General features: G+C 40.0%; 1 protein-coding gene across 8 annotated transcripts in view; it reads left to right on the top strand.

The window, feature by feature from the left end:
• Nucleotides 1–12,865, top strand: part of abi1a (abl-interactor 1a) — a 96,350-nt gene that overhangs the window by 40,300 nt on the left and 43,185 nt on the right. For all 8 annotated transcript variants that reach the window (XM_078416057.1, XM_078416037.1, XM_078416043.1 and 5 more), the window contains exon 3: nt 3,737–3,913. In XM_078416057.1, coding sequence (XP_078272183.1) covers nt 3,737–3,913 — 177 coding nt within the window. The remainder of the gene's footprint in view (nt 1–3,736; nt 3,914–12,865) is intronic.

Genomic DNA, 12,865 nt, shown 5'->3' on the forward strand with positions numbered 1-12,865 from the left:
ATTGGATAACCTAATCCATTATTTTTCACTCGCGTTCAGTATTGATGAAATACAAACTTTAATCTGATTACAAAAGCTTGAAACTTTATTCCTGCAGTGTGGTGACTGGAACTACAAACACTCCTCCAAGTACTGTGTATATTTGGAGCAAGAGGGTAGCTCAGGAAACTTGCAACATAACATCCAAACTCTTGTATTCTTTGCTATGATCTATGAAAGAAAGCACGTCACATACCACTTGACTAGCCTATTGACTTGTGTTGCCATTTTTAGAGTATTATGGGATTGGATCCCTCAGCATCTGTTTATCAACATTCCTTAGTGCTCTGCCGTTTACTATGTGTTATCCACAATGCCAGTTATTCAATCTACATTCACATTCAAGTTAATATACATTACAAACAGCCAAAGGTCAAAACATCAATTCCTCTGGTTTACCATTTGTCACTGATGTTCAGCAATGGCCAAGAAAGCACAGTACTTCCTCAGTAGACCAAGAAAGTTCAGTATATCTCCAATGACTCTTGGCAACTTCCACAGACAAACCATAGAAAGCATCTTATCGGGATGCATCACAGCGTGGTTTAGCGTCAGCTCTGCCCAAAACTGCAAGAAATTGCATAGAGTTGTGCGTACAGCTCAGTCCATCGCACAGATTAGCCTCCCCCCCCCAACTCCATTTACACTTCACGCTGCCTCGGGACAGCAGCCAACATAGTCAAGGATTTTTTCACCAGTCCTTATCCCCTCTTCCATATGGCAGAAGATACAAAAGCTTGAAAGCATGCACTGTAAGGTTCAGGAGGAGCTTCCTCCCATTGTTATCTACTGACCATAAGCTAGGGTGTTGTCCTTCATAGACAAGATTTTACTGTCCTGCCTTCAATCTCCATTGTTACGTTCTCAAAAATCCCAATCAAATTAGCGAGGCAGGATCTGGAGTGCAGGAGGATGAGGGGCGATCTTATAGAGGTGTGCAAAATCATGAGAGGAATCGATCGGGTCATTGCACAAAGTCTTTTGGCCAGAGTAGGGAAGTTGAGAAGCATAGGTTTAGGGTGAGGGGAGAAGATTTAATAGGAACATGAGGGATAACATTTTTACCCAAAGGGAGGTGAATGGATGGAATGAACTGCCGGAGGAGATAGTTGAGACAGGTACTATTGCATTGTTTAAGAAACATTTGTGCCGGTACATGGATAGGATAGATTTAGAGGGATATAGGCCTAACAGAGGCAGGTGGGACTAGTGTAGATGGGGCATGTTGGTTGGAGTGGACAAGTTGGGCTGAAGGGCCTGTTTCCACACTTTATGACTCTGACTCTTTCTCCACACAAAGTCATGTAGACTATCTCTAATCAGTCTCATCCTTTCCAAATGTACATAAATCCTGCCACTAACCTTTTCCTTCTCACTTCTATATGGGCAACTGACATGTGGTTACCTGGCTTATCTCTGCTTTCATTATTTAATAAAGGAACAGCAATAGCTCTCTTCCAATCTTCAGGCATCTCACCTGTGTCTAAAGGGCCTGTCCCAAAGGCGATTTTAAGGCGACTGCCGGCAACTAGGCTGTCGCAGAACGTTTGCCGTGGTGTTGTGGGCATGATCGTGAGGAGTATTCCAAAGATCGTAGTGGATCTCGGCGAGTAGCCGAGAAATCAAACGGTTTGAAATCTCTCGGCGACAACTGGCTTGTCGCCAGGCATCGTAGCTTATTGCGGTTGCTATCGCATGCTGTCCCCCAGGTTTGATAAGTTCTCTTAAGATACATTTAGAAGCACATAATATTAAAATAAGTAAAGTAATTTCAAAATACCATGAAATGCTTGTGTTTAACCAATTTATTTACCATCAGGACATTTGACGGGTAGATTGGAGGCGACAGTTTGTCGGTCAGATAAGCGTGGGAATTTTTGCGATGTTTTTGGCCTCAGCCATTACATTTAAAGTGGGCTCCAAACCCAGATATTCAACCCAGAAACCAGATATGCATCTCCCGTACATTTTCAAAGAATGCCCACACACTTTTCACAAAACTCCACTGAACCACTTTAAAAAAAAAAAAAAAAAAAATACAGCTATTAGTGAACTGGAAGTAAATCCAGTTTATTCCTTGTTACAGTGAAGCTTGTTTTTTAAGTAACCCATACAAGATGTTATAGTTCAAAACTCTCAAGTACTTACCGACCTGTCAGTGATTTCAGCGAAAATTAGGACGCCGGAGAAGCATTGACAGCGTGGGAATTTTCGCGATGTTTCAGAAGACGCTGTAATCTCGACCTGACTCAGCATTGTCGTGGTCATTGACGTCGGGTAAAAGAAAAGTTTGGCGATCTGCTATGACTTGGACAGTCGCCAAAAAGATCGCCTAAGTGGGACAGGCCCTTTAAGAAGACACAAATTCTGAGGCACCAGTAATCTCATTTCCAAAAGTATTCTGGAATAGTTTGTAATGTTCATAAGGAGTTGTTCATCCTTCAGCATTCCAAGACCTTAGCACCACCCGTTCTTAATACTGATGTGCTCCAAACTATCATTGTATCCCTCCAAAAACTTGCCATTCTCCACATTATCATCCCTGTTGAATAAAGCAGATTACCCCTTATGGTTTTAAAGGATACCCACTCTTGCAGCATTCTCCTTCTCATATCCTGTCAGAATGACTTAGGTTTCTCATTAGTCTTGCCTGCCAAGGATCTATTTTAGCCTTCCTAATTTCGTTAATTACTCTCGTACACTCGCTATATTCCTCAAGGGACTCTTTGATGTTACTTTGAACAAATTTTCCTTCTAATAAATGTAGATTTCCAAAATGATGTGATAATTAATTTCTAAAATACTCGTCCATTATAAATAACATATCATATGTCAGCAAATTAACATTCAGTTACCAAATATTTAGATAATTTTGAAATCTCTGCTTGAATATTTAACTTTGCACTACCTTGCAGTTAAATTGGATTTAGAGTATTGAGTATAGAAGTTGGGAAGTCATGTTGCAGTTATACGAGACTTAGGTGAGGCCATTTGTAGAGTATTGTGTTCTGTTGTGGGCACTATGCTATAGGAAAGTTGTTGTCAAACTGAAAAGGGTGCCAAGAGGATGTTGCCAGGACTCGAGGGCCTGAACTCAGGAGAGGTTGAGCAGGCTAGATCTTATTCCTTGGAGGGCAGGAGGATGAGGGGTGATCTTATTGAGGTGTACAAAATCATGAAAGGAATAGATCGGGTAAACACAATCAAGAACTGGAGAACATGGGTTTAACGTGAGGAGGATAGATTTAATATGAATCTGAGGGATAGCTTTTTTCACACGAAGGATGATGGGTGTATTGAATGAGCTGCTGGAGGAGATAGTTGAGTCAGGTACTATTGCAAAGTAGAAGAACATTCAAACAGGTACATGGATAGGACAGGTTTAGAGGGATATAGGCAGGTGGGACTAGTATAGATGGGACATGTTGGTGTGGGCAAGTTGGGCTGTAGTGCTGCTTTCATGCTGCATAACTCTGACTCAAGAAAAAGTGAAGAATTTAAAAAAAATGTTAATTGGTTATCTTTTATTTTATTATTAGCAATAATAAAGGTCTTTACATTTTAGTCTTCAATCGAAAGTTGATATTTGCTCATTAGGCAAAACCAGTCTGTCCTAATTTCAATGCATTCTGAGGGAGTGGGGCAGAAGAATAAAAAGACATTTGGAAAAATTAAATTTCTTTTCTCCTGTAATTAGACTGTGGATATCCATAAAGAAAAGGTGGCTCGCCGAGAGATAGGCATTCTGACTACCAACAAGAACACATCAAGGACTCACAAGATCATAGCACCAGCCAGCGTTGAACGGCCAGTGAGATACGTTCGGAAGCCAATTGACTACACCGTACTGGATGATGTTGGTCATGGTGTGAAGGTAAAATTTATCAATGTGCATTACTTAATATTTATCTTGGAATTATATACTTGTTAAAATGTTGGCCTTATTGTTTCAGTGCAGCCTTTGGGTGGTATGCACACCACATGTTAGATTGGTGGACCTGTTCTGTTTTTAAATTTTCCTTTCAAAAATAGGAAATGCTTACTGTTGTGGACAGTGTAGTTAGGATCAATATACGATCACAAGATTATTCAAAGACTTTCATACCCCTCAAAAATGGGACATTGTTATCCAAATAATGTGAAGAATACAGAAAGTCATATGGATTTTCTCTTTGCCTAAAATTATTTGCTTTTACAATAAAGCACAAATGAATTTGTTTACTAGAGCTTTGGAAATTTGGGAAACTTAAATGAGCTGACTGGTGGCAGCAGATGCATTTTTAGTTCCTGTTTTTCAAATTGAAATGCAAAAGATAGTTAGATCACAGAAAGCCTGGGGTTTATGTGCAATAGGCTGTTTTGTCATCATGTAGCCTTGTTATGTTTAGTTATCTCTCAAAACAAGTCTAAAGCTACACTTTGAAATCATTGGCTATTTAATGCACACTGAAAGGATATTTGACCTAATTTAACTGCACCGTTGTTTTTTTTTTTTTGCTAACACTCTGGTTTCCATGTTTTGGTTTCTTCGGAAATGTGGTAGCTGGCTATATAAAGAACGTGGTTTTGAGTTCATCCCACTCCATAGACTTGGTAACAGCAACAATATTTTGGTAATAAAGAATGCCAGATCAACCTTGATCTCAAGGTTGTGTAGGAAAATAACTGCAGATGCTGGTACAAATCGAAGGTATCACAAAATGCTGGAGTAACTCAGCAGGTCTTACAGCCCAGCAGTATGAACATTGACTTCTCTAACTTTAGATAGTTCCTCTGTCCCTCTCTTCCCCTCCCCATTCCCAGTTCTCCCACTGTCTTCCTGTCTCCACCTATATCCTTTCTTTATCCCTCCCCCCCTGACATCAGTCTGAAGAAGGGTCTCGACCCGAAACGTCACCCATTCCTGCTCTCCAGAGATGCTGCCTGACCTGAGTTACTCCAGCATTTTGTGATACCGTTGATCTCAAGGTTGCTTTCAACTAATCTGTGTGGTAAAGCTTGGTGTCTAAATGTAACTTTAAAAAAATTGACAGAACATAAAAAAAGTACAGCACAGGAATAGGCCCATCAGGCCTCTATGTCCATGCTGAACATGATGCCAGGTTAAACTAATTTCTATCTGCATTTGATCCATAGCCCTCCCCCATTCCCTATTTGTCATGTGTCTGTCCACAAGCCTAGTAAATGCCATTATCTGCCTTCACCACCATGCTTGGCAGGCACCCATCACTGTATATTGAAAAAAATACCATCTCCTTTAAAGGTTGCTCTTCTCACTTTAAAGCTACGTCCTCTAGTCTCTGACATTTCCACCTTGGGGGAAAAGAAGATTCTGGCCATCTACTGTATTAATGCCCCTCTTAATTTTATATACTTTGATCAATATTCCCCTCAACCACCAATGCTCTAAAGAAAACCATCCTGGTATGTCGAACCTCTCCTTATGGCTAATACCTTCTCAACCAGACATCATTCTGCACCCTCTCCAACGTCTCCACATCCTTCCTATAATATGACCAGAACTGCACGCAATACTCCAAATGCGGCCTAACCAAAGTCCTATAAAGCTGCAACATGACTTCCTGACACTTATTCTCGAAGCCCTGATAGGTGAAGAGAACCGTACAACACGCTGCCTTTACCACTCTATTTATGGACTTGGACCCCACAATCTCTCTGCACGGCATTGCAGTTAAGGGGCTTGCCATTAGTTGTTTACTTTCGCCTTGCATTCGACCTCTCACTTCATGTTAAACCCTCTCTGCCATATTTCTGCCCATTACTGTAGCTGATCTATACCCCACTGTATACTCTGACAACCTTTCTCACAGTCCACAAATCCAGCAATCTTGGTGTCCTATGCAAACTTACTAACCAACCCATTCTACATTTATGTCCAACCCATTTGCAAACAACAGAGGCCCCACTGCTGATCTGTCACAGAACTCCACTGGTCACAGCACTCAAGCCAGAATAACACTCTTCCACGTAATTAGCCCATTTGCTTTGAAATCCTATCCTGCAGAATCCTATCCAATAGTTTCCCTACCACAGATGGTGAGGATCATTGCCATAAAATTTCATAAATTATCTAAACTGCCCTTTGAAACAAAGGAACAAAACCAGCTTCTGTCCAGTCCATAGGAACCATACCTGTATCAAGGGAAGATACAAAGATCTTTGTCGTTCCTGCAATCTCATCTCTTGCTTGTCTCAATAGCCTAGGAAAGATGCCGTCAGGCTTTGGGGATAAAACCATCTGAAGAAAGGTCTCCACCCGAAATGTTACCCATTCCTTCTCTCCAGAGAAGCTGCCTGTCCTGCTGAGTTACTCCAGCATTTTGTCTTCCTTTGATTTAAACCATCATCTGCTGTTCTTTCCTAACCACCTGAATGCTCTTCAAGAGCCCCAATACTGCAACCTTCATCTAAAATTGCCCGAGGTACATGTGACAGGTTTTGTGCTCTTTTCAAATCTTTGATCTCACATTAAAGAATGCTGCAGAGTTCTAATGTTTTGTTCTACAAAAGAGGTTAAGAGACATTGGCTTAAGCAACGAATGTGGAAGTATATATTGGGAATAGATGAACCGATTGGGTCAATTTTTTTCCTTGGAAAAGGAGCTGTTGCTGACCTATTTGAGATTTTTATTTAATAGAATGGATACAAAGTGCATCTGTGGTGAGCACAAGTGACTGTCAAGAAATTTAATAGAGAATTCATAAGAACTATTATTACCCCTTGGCGGAACTTGTTATTACAGGGAGATGTTGAAGTAATCAAAGCCCAATGTACATTTAATGGGAGAGGGGAGCAAGGGTATGTGGTAGAAAGGTGCAGGCGAATGGCTAAAATGCCTCTGAGCTTGGCGACTCCGCATGCTGCTCCCAGAAGAGTATTTACTGTCATCCATTGCATTTGTTTACCCTTTCAAATTTCTTGCAGGCCTAATTCCTTTCAGGATTTCTACCCATACTGAATTACCTGTTGTATTTATGTATGGGTTAATTGTACTTGCATGGTTTGATGTGCCTGGATAGCACGCAAAACAAAGTTGTGTTTTTTTTGTTAATATACCAATACAAGTATTGGCCAGTACTCCCTACTCTTCGGAATAGGTTCTTTTACACCAGAATAGATAGATTGGGTACTTTGTTATGGTCTGTGAAAGAAGGTAGTTTATTAATTATTTTAATTGATTAATCAAACAAGGTATCTTAAATATTAATCAAGAATTTATTTTTTGTTTACATTTGATTGCGATGGACATTAGCCGTAACTTGTAATGAATTCAATTTTGCATTTGCAAAATGGTAAGAGTCAGTTTCAGGGATCAGTTTTGGCCAATTTGACTTCACATCTTTTTCCTTGTGCTGTTGCTGCTTGTTTGACTGAGTGCAACTTGCAAAGAAATTGGGGCCACTTTCTTGCATGACGATGTTAAAGTAGTTAGGGCAGTTAATGCGACTGCCACCTCGCAATTCCAATGACATAGATTGAATCCTGACGTTTGGTTATTATGGAGTTTATATATTCTCCCAGTGACTGTGGGCTTCACCGCGTGCTCCATTTTCTTCCTACACTCCACAGGTAGCCATACAAAGCGGAAATGGGCCCTTCAGCCCAACTTGCCTACAGTGACTAATATGCCCCACCGTCACTAGTCCCACCTACCAGTGTTTGCCCCATATCCGTCTAAACATATCCTCTCCATGTACTTGTCCAAATGTTTTGTCAGGATCTGTGGATTCAAAAGTTAATTGATCACGAAATTCATATATTGCAAAATGTAGAACCCGGGTTGGGATGAATTGTTAGATATGTGGGGAAAATTAGTATGTGGAAAATAATGGAAATGTGAATTTTTTAAAGATGCCATAGACTCAAAGGGCCCAAAATAGCTGTCAACGATGTAAGAAAATTGGAAAATTTGACACAATTTAATTTTTTCAAATAATCATCAGTTTTTGAGCCTAACAACCCTTTGCACAATTAAAAAGTAATGTGCATCATTTTTTGTTTAACTTGGTTTGATAGGATTGGAATGAAGCTTAGATAATTTATAAACTCCAATTAAACTTGTGTGGTTCTTGACTTCCAACCCAATTCCAGTTTATGTTTGACACCCTTGATCTTTTTCTTCCTGCGCACATTCCCTTATAGCTGGGGAAGGGAAAACCTACTCAACGTTCACTTATTGTTTGCTATTGTGGGTCCTGCTGGAATTGGAAGTAAATGACCATTAGACCAGCCAGTGATGATATGCAGAATCTAGCTTGACGTGGCTGGTGTGTCCAATGAATGAGTAAATGCGAGTGAGGCTCCCCAGTGATGTGGTGCTAGATTGGATGAAACTCAAAGCCATCTCCCCTGCACTAAGTAGAGAAAAGATCTTTACTGTTCACAGAAAATTTCATTTACATTTCCTTTTGCATTCTTTTCAATTCAAAGAATTTAGCAACCAACGACATGCTTCTAAAATGCAGGTGTGTGTTAAGTAATTAGATTGGTATTCAAAAAGATGAACTATTGATCTGGGGTTGGGTTCCAATTGCATCACAGTAGTTGGATTATTTTTCTTTCCGCAAATTAAGTTTGAGATAATTTTGGGATGGAATCTTTTTGGTGATATTGGCCATGAAACTACTGGACTGCAATTAAAACCCCCCCTGGCTCACTCCTCCTTAGGACAGGAAATCTATCGTCTTAAATGCATGTGGTTGCTCTTGGGTCACATGGCTAATGTGCTTGACTATCAGCTGTCATCTGAAATGGCCTACAAAGGTTGTTGAGGAATAAATACATAGGCTGAGAAATGGGTGGGGTAAAAGTGGAGATTGTAATTCCAAACCAAGCGACGTCATTGCTTGCAGTGTAGATCTCCACAGATAAGCAAAACAAGAAATTAGGAAAACATTAAGGGAGTAAATCATTGAGTACTAAAAGTGAAGCAATGTGATATTCAAGTTTAATTGTGAAAGAAAATGCCACATTCAAATCTGACTCAATGCTGGTAAGTGGCTGTGACTCATTAATAGCAGGAGCTTGCATTGGAATTCTGCATGTTTATGCTGCACCTCTTCCCTTACAATCAAAATTAGGGATGTGGAGAGTCCAATGTTTGATACAATATCCTCTTTAGATTCTGGAGTAGTTCCTGAGGACTGGAGGGTAGCTAATGTAACCCCACTTTTTAAAAAGGGAGGGAGAGAGAAAACAGGGAATTATAGACCAGTTAGCCTAACATCGGTAGTGGGGAAAATGCTAGAGTCAGTTATTAAAGATGTGATAGCATCACATTTGGAAAGTGGTGAAATCATCGGACAAAGTCAGCATGGATTTACCAAAGGCAAATCATGTCTGACGAATATTATAGAATTTTTCGAGGATGTAACTAGTAGAGTGGATAAGGGAGAACCAGTCGATGTGTTATATTTGGACTTTCAGAAGGCCTTCGACAAGGTCCCACATAGGAGATTGGTGTACAAACTTAAAGCACACGGTATTGAGGGTTCAGTTTTGAGGTGGATAGAAAATTGGTTGGCGGACTGGAAGCAAAGAGTAGGAATAAACGGGTCCTTTTCGGAATGGCAGGCAGTGACTAGTGGGGTACCGCAAGGCTCAGTGCTGGGACCCCAGTTATTTACAGTGTATATTAATGATTTGGACGAGGGAATTGAATGCAACATCTCTAAGTTTGCGGATGACACGAAGCTGGGTGGCAGTGTTAGCTGCGAGGAGGATGCTAGGAGGCTGCAGAGTGACTTGGATAGATTAGGCGAGTGGGCAAATGCATGGCAGATGCAATATAATGTGGATAAATGTGAGGTTATCCACTTTGGCGGCAAGAACAAGAAAGCAGAGTATTACCTGAATGGTGACCGATTGGGAGAAGGGGAGATGCAACGTGACCTGGGTGTCATGGTGCACCAGTCATTGAAAGCAAGCATGCAGGTGCAGCAGGCAGTGAAGAAAGCGAATGGTATGTTGGCATTCACAGCAAGAGGATTTGAGTTTAGGAGCAGGGAGGTCCTGCTGCAGTTGTACAGGGCCTTGGTGAGACCGCACCTGGAGTATTGTGTGCAGTTTTGGTCTCCTAACCTGAGGAAAGACGTTCTTACCTTAGAGGGAGTACAGAGAAGGTTCACCAGATTAATCCCTGGGATGGCGGGACTTGCATATGAGGAAAGACTGGATAGACTGGGCTTGTACTCGCTGGAATTTAGAAGACTGAGGGGGGATCTGCTGGTGCTAGTCATAAAATGATGCTGGGACCACTGAGCATCAAGGTGGCGTCTGGATGCAACTGATGTTAGCATTTGGTGTAGATCTTTATCTGAACCGACTTTAGTGTCAACACCAAAAATTTAACTGTTATTTCCATGAGTTGATCGTGTGAGTGCTTTTTTAAAATTTCAGTTTATTTTCACTATTTTATGCTAAATGTGAGGAAACACGGATTTGAGTGTGTGATGAAAAATTTAATGTAACTTGTAGATAATTTTGTATCAACAGGGTTCATTAATAGGTGCACAGTTAAATATATTGCTCTAATTAGCAGCAGCAATTTAATCTGAAATTCAGGTGACTTTTGTAGCTCCGTAGTTCTTTTTTCTCTGGGAGATTATCCTAGTTGGAATGAAATGTGCTTGAATCTGGTTATAGCCTTGAAACATGCTGAACAGTTAAATTAGGATTTACCTTCCGTGGAGCCTTTTAGTTTTCCGCCCCACCCCCACCCCCTGGAAGCATGGAATATGTGGCAGAGTGTAACCTTCTGAATTCAAACTTTTTAAAAACTCTTCTCAATTTGTTGGGTATTAAGAGCTCCCCTAATGTAAAGATTTCAATGCTCTTGTTCTGATTAAATCAGCATTTTTTAATGAAAGCTCGCTTTCCTCCATTATATCAAGTGTGCCTTTAGGTCAGAAGATGTTTTAATTGATTTACCTTCTTTGATAATTTTCTAGTAGTCATCTTGAAAGTGAGATGATCTTGGTTTTTGCAGACCAAAACTCATGTTACAGCATATTACAGTTACGGAGTTTTTTCCCCACAAGAGCCAACTGGACTAAATTAATCTACTTTTCATATCCTTTCAATTATTTAGTGAGCTATTAAATCTGTGGAAAGTGGTTATTTTTGTAGAAGTTCTTTGTAGTGTGAATGGAGAATGGTCATAAATTCTGAATTTAGTTTTGGCCATAATTCAGCGACTGTTCTGAGCAAAGAAACATGGAAAATAGGTGCTGGAAGAGGCCATTCGGCCCTTCGAGCCAGCATTCCCATTCATTGTGATCATTGTTGATCATCCACAAACAGTAACCTGTGCCTGCCTTCTCCCCTTATTCCGCTAGCCCCAAGAGCTCTATCTAACTAACTCTCTTTTAAATTCATCCAGTGAATTGGCCTCCAATGTCTTCTGTGGCAGAGAATTTCACAAGTTCACAACTCTGGGTGAAAACATTTTTTCTCATCTCAGTTTTAAATGGCCTCCCCTTTATTCTTGGACTGTGGCCCCTGGTTCTGGACTCCCCCAACATTGGGAACATTTTTTCCTGCATCTAGCTTGTCCAGTCCTTTTATAATTTTATATGTTTCTAGTTGAAGTACTCCATCTACAGCTGAGATTTGGTGCTGATTCTGATGCAGTACTCAGTTAATGTTTGCTGTAGTGGAGGGATATTAGCAGTCAGAATTCTGTCCCATCTAAAGTTAAAACCAATTGGTCGTCTTGACTATCAGGTCATTTGGATGGATTTAGGAATCTGATTTCATAGCAATTGACCTAATCATTCCTTGGTGTTTTGAGTTGCATGCTGAGCTGGAAGTTGCAAAAGAATTGATTAGATAAAATGGTGCAAAAGAACATCACAGAACTTTGCAATATTAACTCCCAACACCAAGGTAGTAACCATTTTACATCTGCCTGGTTTTGGCATGAATTTAAGGCTCTGAAGTTAAGATCCACCTGCTAAAAGACTGGAATGCAATACACTCATATGCCTACCTCGTTTGGATTCCAATGAGATTTGGATTTAGAATTATGATCTAGGTACATGCACATTGAAATTCAAAGGCGAACTAGATTTAAAATAAACAATGATTTGACAGTGCCAATTGAGTGGGAGTTTTAAGCTTAAAGTAACTAATTTCATTTGTTGACTTAACTGAAAAAATCACCCCAGGTTGAAACTTTCAGGCACAAAATATTACATTGAATTTCAATATATCAATTTATGATTTATATCAATTTATGCCTTTTCTTTTAGAAGCAAATATATGTGTTTAATACTGCTTGATTTAAAAATTGCCCACGTTCCTCTGTTAAATCTCAACGGATTACTTGTAAAGGTAGTTCTACTATAATGCAGCAGTTGTATTCCTGAGAAATCTCACATTATAGAAGATCAGGTATTAAAAACAATTGTGTCAATACATTTATTCTTAAAAATAAAGCCCCTTTTATCAGGTACTGTTAAAGTTCAGCTAAAAATACTCAGGGCAGTATAGTACATTGTAACCTGTGCAATGAAATGCAATTAAACAATGAAGCAATTGCTTGTCCATTTCAAAGGCCATCTGCAGTGAAATTGATAGACTGTTCTAAAGAGATAATGGTGTCTGATTACTGCGGGGAGGTTGTGTAGGAACCTAGACTTTTTGGCAAGACAGCTTTTTTTCGCCCAAAGTAACTTCAAAATAACTCTCTTGTTCCCAAATGGATATCACGTAATAACCAATTCAGTCCACATAATGCAAATAGTCGTCCTTAGTTCATCAATTGTCTTGTATTAAATTCACTGAACAGAAACACGAATTATA

Source organism: Rhinoraja longicauda, chromosome 2 (assembly GCF_053455715.1).
Source record: "Rhinoraja longicauda isolate Sanriku21f chromosome 2, sRhiLon1.1, whole genome shotgun sequence".
Classification (NCBI taxonomy): Eukaryota; Metazoa; Chordata; class Chondrichthyes; order Rajiformes; family Arhynchobatidae; genus Rhinoraja; species Rhinoraja longicauda.